Below are 15,120 nucleotides of genomic sequence, written 5' to 3' on the forward strand. Positions count from 1 at the left end.
TTAATTGTTGCCTGACTATCCCAATCACTCGGTAGAATTGACTGCCCCCGCAGCCCAGATATTTAGCGTTGGGTTGGAGACCAACGGGAGTCGGGGAACCTGCTGATAAATACATTGGTTTTCAAATGGAGAAAGTGGGACTTAGTTGCATCTATCGGTGACCTAAATAGGCCAGTTTGAAGCGGTAAAACTCACCCTGTTCATCCATTGATGTGCCCGTTTCCATTATGCCATGAGAGGTCCATTTGTTACAGTGAACAATTGTGGTTCCACTAGTTGTTTTTTTTAAATCGCTGTTCACTGTGGTTTTTCAGGTGTGACTCTCGACCACCTGACGAAGGCAGCCCAGGAACTATTTGGCAGTAAGAGTGGGTACGGCCATGCAGGGGCCAAAGCCCAATACTGTGGAGGTAAGCAGGGTGGAACTGGCGGAGGAGAATTGGTTTATAGTTTGTTTGCTGGTCATCGGTCAGTGTGACTTGGAAAGATCCATGTCCATGAGCCCTGGCACCATCACCTGGTATTTGGGTCATCCCAGCGCAGGGGAGGGTGGGGGCTGTTGGGACCATGACCCCCTCGTGCTTTTAAAAGCCCCTTTCTTCGGATTTTCAGAGGGGCCGGGATCAGAAATGTGATGAGCAGACGTGCCCCTGCCTCAGCCCACCTGCTGCTCAAACCCTCCTCCATGCCTTTGTTAGCTGCAGACTCGACTATTCCGATGCTCTCCTGGCCGGCCTCCCACCTTGCACCCTCTGTAAACTTGAGCTCATCCAAAACTCTGCTGCTCGTATCCTAACCCGCGCCAAGTCCCGTTCACCCATCACCCCTGTGCTCGTTGACCCTCATTGGCTCCCGGTCTGGGAACACCTCGATTTTAAAATTCTCATCCTTGTTTTCAAATCCCTCCATGGCCTCGTCCCTCCTTATCTCTGTAACCTCCTCCAGCCCTACAACCCCCTGAGATCTCTGCGCTCCTCCAATTCTTGCCTCTTGCGCATCCCCGATTTTAATCGCTCCACCATTGACAGCCGTGCCTTCAGCTGCCTCGGCCCTAAGCTCTAAGCTCTGGAGTTCTCTCCTTAAACCTTCCACCTCTCTACCTCCCTCTCCTCCTTTAAAACGCTCATTGAAACCTACCTCTTTGACCTGCCCTAATATCTCCTTATGTGGCTCGGTGTCAAATTTTGTTTGATAATCGCTCCAGTGAAGCGCCTTGGGACGTTTTACTACATTAAAGGCGCTATATAAATGCAAGCTGTCGTTGATGGTTATATATATATGATCTGTGACTTGCACGTAGGCTGAAGGGACAGACATTCAGTTTAATAGTGTGAGGTTTTCAGCTTATGCAGATTGGGTTTTTAAGTTCAAAGGCTGACCCTTTGATTAGGGCCCATGCGGGTGCAACAAGTCGGGAGCTACACTGTGGAGCAGCGGGATGTGGCTGACAGCCTGTCATCTTCCACACTCTCCTATCTGAGGTGCTGGGGAGGGAGAAGGAACCTCACTGAGGGGAGGCCTGAGAAAGACGCATTCCGACCACTGCAGGCCGCCTCCTAACCGCTGACTTCGCCGTGTCGTTGGAGGAGACCTCGGAATAGGTTGCGTGCCCGAGCTGCCGGTCTGGAATTGTACAGGGCGCTGATGGAAAAAGGAACAACAAAAACTGGCTTAAACTAAATTAAAATCAGTGCTTTTCATTGTCCCCGCCCTACCTCCTGTCATAGTTACCGTCTACAGCCCCAGTATTAACAGTAGGTGGAATTAAAAAGAAAAATGCTTGATTTGAAACTTAGTAACTTTGACTTTAAAGTGATGTGGTTGGGGAGGAATCTGCCAGCGTTCCCTGGTGATCCGGATCCCTGCTGGTTTTGCAGTGGGTACTTTCCTACTGGTGTGGAGCTGAGCCACAAGGGCCAGAAGTTCACCAGTCTCTGCTAATCTTAGCCTTGGCAAGGGTTGGGGTGCTACAATCGAGCTCAGAACTCCTGAGCTAGGGTGCAAAAGCAAGTCAACCCTAGCCCCCACTCCGGATCACTATCCACTGACCCTGCTTGGCAGTGCTGAGTGTGGGCACTGGGGTCAGGATAGGATCTGACTCAACTGTGATGCTGCTGCAGTTGAATAGCCAGCCAATACTGGCTGTCTAGACTCACATGTGAATCAAGGTGCAGGAACCAAGCCTCCTGTAAACCCCCCCCACCACCACCACCACCGCCGCTACGTACAACTAAAACGCCAGTCGTCCAGCGTCAGCGGCCCGTTCACGCTGCGCAGGAAATTGTGCCGACCGTTCACTTTCATTTCTCTTAAAGGTGAACACCGTGATCCAAATGGCGAGAGTCTGGTTCACGCGGCTATCGTCTCCGAGGGCGCGGCCCTGGCCTCGCCGGAAGCGCTGGCGTTCGCCGTGTTGCAGCAGGTGCTGGGTACGGGACCGTACGTCAAGAGAGGAAAACACGTCACCAGCACGCTGACCCAGGCCATCAACAACTCAACAAACCAGCCCTTCTCTGTAAGTAAAATGAATGGCACTGGCACCATCGTTAGTGGCGCAGTGGGCCCTTCCTATAACGTGCTGTTTAGCATTCAGCAATGGACCCTGCCATAGCAAGGGAGACTGCATCATCATCCCTTTTGTCATTTAAACTTCCACCCTCTGTAAACGGGAGCTCATCCAAAACTCTGCTGCCCTTATCCTAACTCGCACCAAGTCCCGCTCACCCATCACCCCTGTGCTTGCTGACCTACATTGGCTCCCGGTCCGGGAACGCCTCAGTTTTTAAAATTCTCACCCTTATGTTCAAATCCCTCCATGGCCTCGCCCCTCCCTATCTCTGTAACCTCCTCCAGCCCTACAACCCTCCGAGATCTCTGCGCTCCTCCAATTCTGGCCTCTTGCGCATCCCCGATTTCAATCGCTCCGCCATTGGCGGTCGTGCCTTCAGCTGCCTAGGCCCTAAGCTCTGGAATTCCTTCTCTAAATCTCTCAGCCCCTCTCTATCCTCCTTTGAGACGCTCCTTAAAACCTACCTCTTTGACAAAGCTTTTGGTCACCTGTCCTAATATCTCCTTATGAGGCTCGGTGTCAAATTTTGTTTGATAATCGCTCCTGTGAAGTGCCTTGGGACGTTTTACTATGTTGAAGGCGCGATATAAATGCAAGTTGTTGCTGCTGTTATAATTAATCCTGCCTTCCACCCTCTTACAGACCTCTCCCTTTTTTTTCCTCCTGCCACCCCCCCCACCTTTTCCCCCCTGCTCTGCACTCGCTTAAAAAGCTGTTCATCTCTAACATCTTCCAGTCCTGATGGAAGGTCATTGACCTGAAACATTAACTCTTGTTTCTCTCCCTACAGGTGCTGCCTGACCTGCTGAGTGTTTCCAGCCTTTTCTGATTTTATTTTAGCTTTGAGAGTGTCTCAGCTTTCCCCAATAGCTTATTTGGTAAAACCACCCCCCCAGTGCTGAACTGAGCATGTAAGCCAGGTTCAACCCTGTTCTGTGCTGGCAACGAACCTCAGTGGAGGTGGGAATTGGGGCAAAAATATATATCACCCCTGTAAACAGCTATCCAAGTGAGCTGTGTTAAAATTGAATAGCTGTGTGGTGAACGATAGAATACCAGAGCCTGGTCTTTAGTTGTTTCCAAGCCTTTATTCATAGAGATTCCCCTTACACACACTCCACACCTTCGATAAGCTCTCCTATATAACGGATGCAAGAGAGTCCCCAATTGATACCCACCACCTGAATACAGTTAACATTCATTGATAGAAATCATACAATCAATTTTGCTGTAAGGTGGGTGTGTCGGGGTGTGGGTGGGCAGGCGGGTGGGTATCGGGTGAGACGGTATCGAGCTCCATTTTGTTAAATAACCAGCCACATTTTGCTTTTTGAGCCCATGATACAGAACTCCAGCCTGAGCGGAGGGAAGGAATTCGGGAAGAACAAAAATGTGTCTCTTCAATTTTAATAAGCCAGAGCTGCGTATTGTGGTTTGATAACCAAAATTATTGCTGCTTTCTCCCCATTTTAACCCGTGTATTTCTAACATAGTTAAAAGGACTGTTAATTCATTGGAACATTAATACCGCGGCCCTGTCTGCCTGCTCAGGTGGACGTAAAAGATCCCATGGCACTATTTCGAAGAAATGCAGGGGGGTTCTCCCCGGTGTCCTGGCCAACATTTCTCCCTCAACCAACATCACTGAAAAACAGATTGTCTGGTCGTGGTCACCTTGCTGTTTGTGGGATCTTGCTGTGCGCGAATTGGCTGCCTCATTTTCTACATTGCAACAGCAACCACACTTCAAAAGTACTTTGGGATGTCCTGAGGTCATGAAAGATGCTATTATAAATGCAAGTTCTTTCTTTTCTTTCTCTCTCTCCCTCTCTCTCTTTCTTTCTCTCTCTCCCTCTTTCTCTCTCTCTCTCTCTCTCTCTCTCTCTCAGTATTGAGTGGTAGGACATAAGCTTATGCTTCCTGTTACCCACATGGAATGGCTGGCTCCCTACTCTCAGGCTAAAGACAGGCTGATACTCTGTAGCAGTGTAGGACAATCGATGGGTAGACCAACCTGCAGTAATGTCATGCATGTCCTAAGAGTTGGGCACGGGGCAGCAAGTCAGAGGGAGGCCTGGGAGAGGATGGACAATCCACCGCCCCTGTCAGGGATTTGAACACAGAGCGAGAAGATCAAACAAAAACTCCTTGGAAAAGAGCAGATATTCCCCCAGTTTGCTTCTGAGTGGGGTACATTTCCATGGGCTCTGCTACTTTGCCCAAGTGGCCATTATTCATGGGTGAGGCTCGACAGTGTGTGGCAGCTGGATATTTGACAGTGATGGGCATCGCAGCCAAGCCCAGTCCAGTCCTCACCTGACATGCACACTTCAAGCAGGCTTCACATAACAGCGATCAGGGGCAGGAGTCCTGGCTGATTATATATTTCTTGCCACCCCTCCTAATCTAGAGGTGCTGAGGCCAGTTGTGATGCCTCTGTCACTGCCTGCTAAGATTAAGTAAGTCACTGTGAACTGGTGATGAAACCTGAGGTCTTCTTGGCGTTAGCTCTGGCTTAGTGGGTCGCACTCTTACTTCTGTGTCACAAGGTTGTGGGTTCAAGTCCCACTCCAAAATCTGAGCTCATAATGTAAACTGACACCTCAATGCCGTACTGAGGGAGCGTTACGCTGTCGGAGGTGCCGCCTTTCGGCTGAGATATTAAAACCTAGGCCCCCGACTATTCAAGTGGACATAAAAAATCTAATGGCATTATCAGAAGAGCAGGGAATTCTCCTGGTGTCCTGGCCAATATTCATTTCTCAGCCAACATGACCAAAAGCTCAATTGTTGTTTGTGGGACCTTGTTGTGCGCAAACTTAGCTGCCGCGTTCACCAGCAAAACAACAGTGACCGCACTTCAAAAATAATTCATTGGCTGTGAAGCACTTTGGTCGTGAAAGGCGCTAGATAAATGCAAGTGCCAGCGACACCCACATCCCATGAACAAACAAAAAAAAAGTTTGTTCTTTTTTCTTTGTTCCTAGCCTGGTGACAAGGGCTCAGCTGCTCACTGGCTCAACGCACTGAGGCATCAATCTCCAGATTCTTGCTTGGGCTCCCAAAAGGCGTGAGTTTGGAGCAGTGTTCTCTATACATTGAATTTGCGACTTTCACCTGTCGTTCCTCGGTCCTGTGGAAGGGGCTCCTGCGGACCGACTGCCAGTTCTGATGAAGGCTCTCTCTCAGCACGTTAATCGTTCTTTCTCGTTCAGACGCGGTTGTGCGCACAGTCTCAGCTGCCAAATCAAACCGCAGAGGAGAGAATTGCAGGGCTATGGGGAAAGGGCAGGGGGAGTGGGAATAATTGGATAGCTCTTTCAAAAAGCCCATGCAGGCATGATGGGCCGAATGGCCTCCTTCTGTGCTGTAAGATTCTAAGATTTGGGATTTTGTCACAATTTGTATATCTTTCCTCTTCAGGCCTCTGCCTTCAATGCCAGCTACCTGGACTCTGGACTGTTTGGGGTTTATACCATCTCTCAGGATAGGGCAGCGGCTGATGTAAGTACAGACTCCCATTTTTGTACCAATTAGGAAGGTTTTAAGATTTATGAAGTGAAATTGACAAATGTGATCCAGGCAAATTGCTCAGAATTGAAAAATGTTCAAGTACCAGTGGACGCATGTTAAAAAAAATCGAAAGTTAATACAGCCCTGCCCACTTTTGTCAACTGCTCCAATTTTGCCGACATAAGTGATTCCCGCTGAATTAACGTGAAACTGACCAGGACATATCCCGAATACAACTTATGTAGAACCTCAGTTAGACCACACTTGGAGTACTGTGCACAGTTCTGGTCTCCATATTACAAAAAGGACATAGAGGCACTGGAGAAGGTGCAAAAAAAAGATTTACAAGGATGATACCAGAACTGTGAGATTATAACTATCAGGAAAGACTGAACAGGCTGGGGCTCTTTTCTCTAGAAAAAAGGCTGAGAGGGGATCTGATAGAGGCTTTTAAAATTATGTAGGTGATTGACAGGGTAGACGTAGAGAAGATGTTTCCACTTGTGGGGGAGACCAGAACTAGGGGCCATAAATATAAGATAATCACCAATAAATCCAATAAGGAATTCAGGAGAAACTTCTTTACCCAGATAGTGGTTAGAATGTGGAACTCGCTACCACAAGGAGTAATTGAGGCAAATAACACAGATGCATTTAAGGGGAAGCTAGATAAACACATGAGGGAGAAAGGAATAGAAGGGTGTCCTGATAGTGTGAGATGAAGTAGGGTGGTGGGAGGAGGCTCGTGTGGAGCATAAACACCGGCATGGACCAGTTGGGCCGAATGGCCTGTTTCTGTGCTGTAAATATCATTCCATTAACTTCCCTATAATGTTTCTAGTTCAAACTATTTTTGTTATAAAGCGTATATATTGAATCTTCTGAGTTTATTCCTCATATTTATTAGCTTTTTTTTTTAAAACAATAGGCATTACAGGCTGTATTTTATTTGTATACAACACGACCTCTCTGAGAGAAACTTCAGGTAGACTCTACATCCTGGCTGAAGTCAAAATCAATATGAGGCTGTTGCCAAGTTAATTGTGTGATCATCCCATGCATAATGTCACATTTTGGGATTTTTGACTGTTTGGCCTAGGACGCATTTTGGATCAATTCTTATTGGGATGGTGTTGTTTAGTTAAATTCAGCTCACATGAGGTTAAATCCATAACAGACAGCTTCCAGAATGCGGATTAAGTTCAGATGAAGCATCTGTCCGGAATTGGTAGGAAAAATAGAAAAACAGAATATTTTTTAAATGGTGAGAAACTATTAAATGTTGGTGTTCAGAGAGATTTCCTTGTACATGATACACAGAAAGTTAACATGCAGTTTCAGCAAGCAATTAGGAAGGCCAATGATATGTTGGCCTTTATTGCAAGGGGGTTGGAGTACAAGAGTAAGGAAGTCTTGCTGCAGTTGTACAGGGCTTTGGTGAGACCTCACCTGGAGTACTGTGTACAGTTTTGGTCACCTTACCTAAGGAAGGGTATACTTGCCTTAGAGGCGGTGCAACAAAGGTTCATTAGATTGATTTCTGGGATGAGAGAGTCGTCCTATGCGGAAAGATTGAGTAGATTGGGCCTATGCTGTCTGGAGTTTAGAAGAATAAGAGGTGATCTCATTGAAAGATATAAGATTCTGAGGGGGCTTGACAAGATGCTGAGAGGATGTTTCCCCTGGCTGGTGAGTCTAGAACTAGGGGACATAATCACAAGGATATGGGGTCGGACATTTAGGACTGAGATGAGGAGGAACTTCTTCACTCAGAGGGTTGTGAATATTTGGAATTCTCTGCCCCAGAGGGCTGTGGATGCTCAGTCGTTGAGTATATTCAAGGCTGAGATCGATAGATTTTTGGACTCTAAGGGAATCAAGGGATATGGGGATCGGGCGGGAAAGTGGAGGTGAGGTCAACGATCTGATTAAACGGCGGAGCAGGCTCGAGGGGCCGTAAGGCCTACATCTGCTCCTATTTCTTATGTTCTTATGGTGCTTCCCGCAGAACATATCAGCTTGAGACAAGAGAGCTTTTTTAAGACATTCAAGTAAACATTCATACATGTTATGTTGGAATGGCTTCATTCACGTGAGCCCAGCGGAGTTAATTGCTAGGAGCCCACGTCTAGGAGGTTTAAATGGCAGCTCGACTGGCCAATCTCTGCGCATGGAGAGCTGGAAGGTGGGTCAGAGGCCCTGGCTTTGACTTCCTGTCCAGCAAAGGAAGTCAGTCGCTGAGAGTGAGAACTTCCTTGTTTACATTTAATGCCGACTAGTTTCAGAGAACTTGCTAGTCAGAGAAGTGTATTTAGCCCATTAACAGGGATAGTGTGGCATGCATTGTTGTTTACTGTATTGCAAGGACCATTACAAAGTAGATTAAAATTCTCTTAAATGATGTGTATGTTTACACATTGTATATAAAATAAATCTGTTTGCTGGTTTACAATTGGCCTCATCCCACTAGAGTGTCTGTTGGTCCACCCTCCAGGAGATAGAGTGGGGGCATGTGTGAGATTACAGCATCCAGTCCACACAAGGGGTTTCATTATTAAAGGCCCAGGTCACCCTGTCACATTACTAGATATTGGGCAGTGAAGATAAACTCCTGATCATAGAGGACGCATAGTCAAGAAAATCTAGTACAGACATGATGTCTGTAACACATATTAACGGATGGCACAGCACATGGGGGAAACTACATGAACTGGCACGATTCAGGTTGGAATCCTGTCTCATTAGAGTTTCCGATCTCAGCCAGGCAAATCGGAGAGCCAGAGGCAGCCACATCATTCCTGAAATAGAGAGGACGAAGATTAGCCGGGATTCCTGATCCTGATTACTACCTAGTGATCTTTGGTGTAAATTATCTTTGTGTTAATGCTAGTTGGAGGCAGGATAGGGCTCAGCATAACTTCAATCCAATGTGATTAAACACATCTGCTTGTAGGCTGAAGGAACCACATGTGCTACTGAATACTGCAAAATGTGGCTTTTGCTGTTCCAGGTTATCAGTGCAGCTGTGTCCCACATCAGGCAAGCAGCCCAAGGCAAGATCACAGAGAAAGACATAGAGAGAGGAAAGTAAGTACAGGGCAGTTTCATGCCCAGTGTCTGGTTCAGGCATGTAGAGAGTTGAAAACACTTTCTGTATTCCTCTTCTGAATCTGCACAGTTTGTTTTAAGTAAAATACAGAGTTGGCTACAGTGCTATCATATTGGTGTATCAGGGCAGGAGCCAGGTTCAATCTGCTTATAAAAGTGATCTCAGCTCAGGACCCTCTGTGTAAAGAAGTTTCTCCTTTCCTTTCTCCTCACTCTCTGTGACGGTTTTAAATTGATTTATACTGGTTTAGTATTGTGTCCTGGCCAATGTATGTCCCCTCAATCAACACCACCAAAAACAGACCATCTGGTCATTATCACATTGCTGTTTGTGGGAGCTTGCTGTGCGCAAATTGGCTGCCGCGTTTCCTACATTACAACAGTGACTACACTTCAAAAGTACTTCATTGACTGTAAAGCGCTTTGGGACGTCCTGAGGTCGTGAAAGACGCTATATAAATGCAAGTCTTTCTTTCTCTTTGCTTTGTACTCTATGCTCCTATTTATAAAACCTAGGATCCTATTTTTAATAGCATTATCAAATTGTCCCCCTCATTTTTAGATCCCTAAGTCTCTCTGCTGATTCTGTACTCTTGAAGTTTAACATTTAATGTATATTTCCTCTCCTTATTCTTCCTCTCAAAATGTATCACCCCTGAGCTCACTGACCTACACTGGCTCCCAGACCGGCAATGCCTTGTTTTTAAACTTCTCATCCTTGTTTTCAAATCCCTCCATGGCCTCGCCCCTCCCTATCTCTGTAACCTCCTCCAGCCCTACAACCCCCTCCGAGATCTCGGCGCTCCTCCAATTCTGGCCTCTTGCGCATCCCCGATTTTAATCGCTCCGCCATTGGCGGCCGTGCCTTCAGCTGCCTGGGCCCTAAGCTCTGGAATTCCCTCCTTAAACCTCTCCACCTCTCTAGCTCTCTTTCATCCTTTAAGATTCTCCTTAAAACCTACCTCTTTGATCCAGCTTTTGGTCACCTGTCCTAATATCTCCTTATGGGGCACGGTATCAAATTTTGTCTGATTACGCTCCCGTGAAGCGCCTTGGGATGTTTTAGTATGTTAAAGGCGCTATATAAATGCAAGTTGTTGTATCACCTCACACCTCTCCTCATCAAATTCCATCTGACATTGATCCGTCCATTCTACTAACCTGTCTATGTCCTCCTTAAGTCACTACAGTCCTCTTCACAGTTAACCACGCTCCCTGTTTTTTGTGTCATTAACGAGTAGCACTGGCCCCACTGATGGAAAAGAAACCGAACTAAAACAAAGCAGCTACTTCTCACTGAAGGCTGGCCCCTCTCCGTTCCCCGTGTGATTTTTGTTTTATTTTGTTCTGGTGCCTCATTGCGCAGGGACCAGTTGATTGTCCGGGACCTGATGGTGGTGGAGACCCTTGATGCGCTGCTGGAGGAGATGGGATCGCAGGCTCTTGCTACAGGGACGTACGTCTCACCTACGTCTGCAGTGGAGCAGATCAAAGAGATTACTAAAAAGGATGTAGTAAACGTGAGTACTTACTGTGATGGGAACATTAATGAGGGCCCTGTGAGCACTCTTGAGGGTATAAAAAGGGGATGGGGCAAGAGACGGGAAGAGATGCCATCCTAATGTAAAGCATTTCAGAAAAAAGCGAACTCAATATTTTATAGCTGGAGATTCCTAATTTAGTGAGTATTATTGGCACAACACTCACAGTGCTTGATTGGCACCCCATCCACCACCCTGAACATTCACTCCCTTCACCACCGGCGCACCGTGGCTGCAGTGTGTACCATCCACAGGATGTACTGCAGCAACTCGCCAAGGCTTCTTCGGCAGCACCTCCCAGACCCGCGACCTCTACCACCTAGAAGGACAAGAGCAGCAGGCACATGGGAACAACATCACCCGCACGTTCCCCTCCAAGTCACACACCATCCCGACTTGGAAATATATCACCGTTCCTTCATTGTCGCTGGGTCAAAATCCTGGAACTCGGCCAGTGTGAATTGCGGGCCACAGAGGGAAAAAATGGAAACTTTCAATTCATTGTTTTGTTTGCCTGTTTGTAAGAGGACCGCTGTAAATAGCGTGTCTGCGTTATACGAACATAGGAAATTGACAGGCAGGAAAAGACCAGTTGGTCCATCAAGCCTGTTCCTTACCATGATAGCCTGACCATCATGGCCAAACACTGCCCCCCCTCCCACCCCGACCCCACACAGCCATGTAATCTCCTGGGAGAGGGAAATAAATAGAGCAAAAAGTCCAGGGCCAATAAGGGAACAAATACTCTTGAAAATTCCTCCCGACCCCCCTCAGGCGATCGAAACCAGTTCAGGAGATCACATGGACCAAGTGTTAATCCATAAAGACACTTATCTTCTATATGATCCAATCCCTGCTCCAGTCAAGAACAGGTCCAGCTCACTTTTGAAAGCACGCAGAGAGTCAACACCCAATAATTAGTGATGCGCAGCTCTGACCGGCCCCACCTACTGTCACAATTGGCGACTTCTTTCCCCTCCTATGCTGAAGGTGCTGATTCATACTGAGGTACAGGCACCATCTAGCACCATCCAATCGAGCGGCTGTGTGAGAGTGGACTGGCAGGTTATTCAATTGTGTCTGTGTTTGGGACAAGGTTCGATAGATTTCATAGAACGATACAGCACAGAAAAAGGCCATTCGGCCCATTGTGCCTGTGCCGGCTCCTTGAAAGAGCTACCAATTAGTCCCACTCCCCCTGCTCTTTCCCCATAGCCCTGCAACCATTTCCTTTTCAAGTATTTATCCATTTCCCTTTTGAAAGCTACTATCGAATCTGCTTCCACCACCGTTTCAGGCAGTGCGTTCCAGATCACTTGCTGTGCAAGAAAAAAATTCTCCTCAACTCCCCTCTGATGATTTGGATAGATTGTGATCCATAACAATCCCTGGCAGCAGCCTGCAATCACTGGGACAGCAAGGAACAGGATAAGCCCCTGTGATCAGGCTTTGGCTCAGTGGGTAGCACTCTTGCCTCTTGAGTCAGAAGCTTGTGGGTTCAAGTCCCACTCCAGTACAAAATCTAGGCTGACACTCCAGTGCAGTACTGATGGAGTGCTGCACTGTCAGAGGTGCTGTCTTTCTGATGTAGATGTTAAACCATGGTCCCATCTGCCCTCTCTGGTGGAAGTAGAAAATCTCACAGCCACTATTTCAAAGAAGAGCAGGGGAGTGTGCCCTGGCCAACATCACTAAAACAGATTATCTCATTGTGTGAAAATTGGCTGTCGCATTTGATTGGCACCCCATCCACCACCCTAAACATTCACTCCCTTCACCACCGGCGCACAGTGGCTGCAGTGTGTACCATCCACAGGATGCACTGCAGCAACTTGCCAAGGCTTCTTCGACAGCACCTCCAAAACCCGTGACCTCTACCACCTAGAAGGACAAGAGCAGCAGACACATGGGAACAACACCACCTGCACGTTCCCCTCCAAATCACACACCATCCTGACTTGGAAATATATCGCTGTTCCTTCATCGTCACTGGGTCAAAATCCTGGAACTCCCTTCCTAACAGAACTGTGGGAGAACCTTCACCACACGGACTGCAGCGGTTCAAGAAGGCAGCTCACCACCACCTTCTTAAGGGCAATTTGGGATGGGCAATAAATGCCGGCCTCGCCAAGCGACGCCCAGCCCACGTCCCATGAACGAATAATAAAAAAAAATTCCCTTCAAATTGGCTATAAAGCACTTTGGGACGTCCTGAGGTTGTGAAAGGTGCTATATAAATGCAAGTCTTTAATCTGTGACTGGGGGGGGGCGGAATCTGATGCCGGGCTCTGCAAATCCGGACTGTAATTTTCTTTATTGGTGTTTACAGGCAGCGGAGAAGTTTGCTTCAGGCAGAAAGTCGATGGCAGTCAGCGGCAGGCTCGGTAACACACCTTTCCTGGATGAACTTGAATCAGATTAAAACCTCGCACCATTTCACAATCACTCACCATTCCAGTACTAATTTTTCAAGGTTCTCGATGGGGGGGGGTTTCCTATGCACATTGATGATTGAGGAGATTGTTTGATGTTGCTTGTTCCATGTTGGGTGTGCTGATTTTTTGAAAGTCTTTCTGGTTTTCATTTTCATCAACATGTTGTTAATTAAAATATTAAAAGAAAACTTTTTGCACGATTTATTCATCAAAGTGGGCACCAAGGAGAGAGGCAGAAGTGATTTTCTTTTCCCCCCACAATGCTGACTTGTGCTGGGGCGTTGCACCTGGGCACCTTGAGTATTCTTTCCATGTGAAGTTAGACAGGGAGTGACAGCAAGCTGCTCCACTGTGGAGCCATCACAGCTGATCCTGTCCTGTCCTCGACCTTTGCACTTTACATTTTCTCTCCCAATGTGGACGTCACAGGCTAGGCCACATTTATCGCCCATCACTAGTCGCCCTGAGAGGGTGGTGGGCTGCATTTAATTAAGGGTCAGTTGCATAGTGGGGACTAAGTCACGTGAAGGACATTCCATAGAATGTACAGCACCAAAACAGGCCATTCGGCCCAACTGGTCCATGCCGGTGTTTGTGCGCCACACGAGCCTCCTCCCACCCTACTTCATTCACTGTGCTTTGTTCTCACTTTGCTCTCACAACAATGACAGGCACCTTTTGTCCTCACCCTCTGTCCCAACAGTCTCCAAATTAGCCATTGATTTCCCACGATTTTTGCCACCTACAACATGATCCCACATCTTCCCCTCTCCACTTCCCAGAGGGACCATTTACCTCTGAGCTATCCATGTCCCACTAGCCCAATTTCTAGCTGCCCTTCCTCTGGCACTACCCAGTGCATCTATAGCAGATGTCCATTCACCACCTCCTACACCACTGGCCAGGGCCCCAAACACTCCTTCCAAGAGAGACAGCAGTTCACATGTAATTCAATCATTGAAACTAACACATGGTTACAGTAGCATAGTGGTTATGTTACTGGACTAGTAATCCAGAGGCCTGGACTAATAATCCAGAGTTATGAAGTCAAATCTTGCCATGGCAACTGGGGACCTTAAATTCAATTAAGTAAATAAAATCTGGAATTAAAAAACTAGTATTAGTAATAGTGGCCATGAAACTACCGGAGTGTTGTAAAAACCCATCTGGTTCACTAATGCCCTTTAGGAAAAGAAACCTGCTGATCTGGCCTATATGTGACTCCAGACCCACAGCAAAGTGGTTGATTCTAAATTGCCCACTGAAATGGCCTAGCAAGCCACTAAGTTGTTCAATCTCGCTTAAAAAAAGTCAGGCAACTAGGCACCGGACACGACAAAGGCAAACCAAGCCCAGTTGACCCCGCAAAGTCCTCCTCACTAACAGCTGGGGACTTGTGCCAAAAATTGGGAGAGCTGTCCCACAGACTAGTCAAGCAACAGCCTGACTTAGCCATACTCACAGAATCATACCTTATAGCCAATGTCCCAGACTCTTCCATTACCATCCCTGGCTATGCCCTGTCCCACCGGCAGGACAGACCCACCAGAGGTGGCGGTACAGTAATATACAGTCAGGAGGGGGTGGCCCTGGGAGTCCTCAACATTGGATCTCATGGCATCAGGCCAAACATGGGCAAGGAAACCTCCTGCTGATGACCACCTACTGACCTCCTTCAGCTGTTAAATCAGTCCCCTTCCATGTTGAGAAGCACTGAGGGTAGCAAGGGCACAGAATGTATTCTGGGTGGGGGACTTCAATGTCCATCACCAAGAGTGGCTCTGGTAACACCACTGCTGGCCAAGTCCTGAAGGACATAGCTGCCAGACTGGGCCTGCGGCAGGTGGTGAGCGAACCAACACAAGTGGAGAAACCTACTTGACCTCGTCCTCACCAATCTACCTGTCGCAGATGCATCTGTCCATGACAGTATTGGTAGGAGTGACCACCGCAC

General features: G+C 47.5%; 1 protein-coding gene across 2 annotated transcripts in view; it reads left to right on the forward strand.

Moving 5' to 3' along the window:
- Nucleotides 1–13,354, forward strand: part of LOC137305703 (cytochrome b-c1 complex subunit 2, mitochondrial-like) — a 29,711-nt gene extending 16,357 nt beyond the window's left edge. Inside the window, exons 9-14 of one of the 2 annotated variants that reach the window (XM_067974618.1) lie at nt 315–410; nt 2,316–2,515; nt 5,993–6,073; nt 9,093–9,169; nt 10,557–10,710; nt 13,061–13,354. In XM_067974618.1, coding sequence (XP_067830719.1) covers nt 315–410; nt 2,316–2,515; nt 5,993–6,073; nt 9,093–9,169; nt 10,557–10,710; nt 13,061–13,153 — 701 coding nt within the window. In that variant the 3' untranslated portion in view covers nt 13,154–13,354. Of the gene's footprint in view, nt 1–314; nt 411–2,315; nt 2,516–5,992; nt 6,074–9,092; nt 9,170–10,556; nt 10,711–13,060 lie in introns of those variants that run through there. The other variant, XM_067974619.1, reaches the window with a different exon arrangement.
- The last annotated feature ends 1,766 nt before the right edge of the window (nt 13,355–15,120 follow it).

This window comes from Heptranchias perlo, chromosome 40, assembly GCF_035084215.1.
Source record: "Heptranchias perlo isolate sHepPer1 chromosome 40, sHepPer1.hap1, whole genome shotgun sequence".
Lineage (NCBI taxonomy): Eukaryota > Metazoa > Chordata > Chondrichthyes > Hexanchiformes > Hexanchidae > Heptranchias > Heptranchias perlo.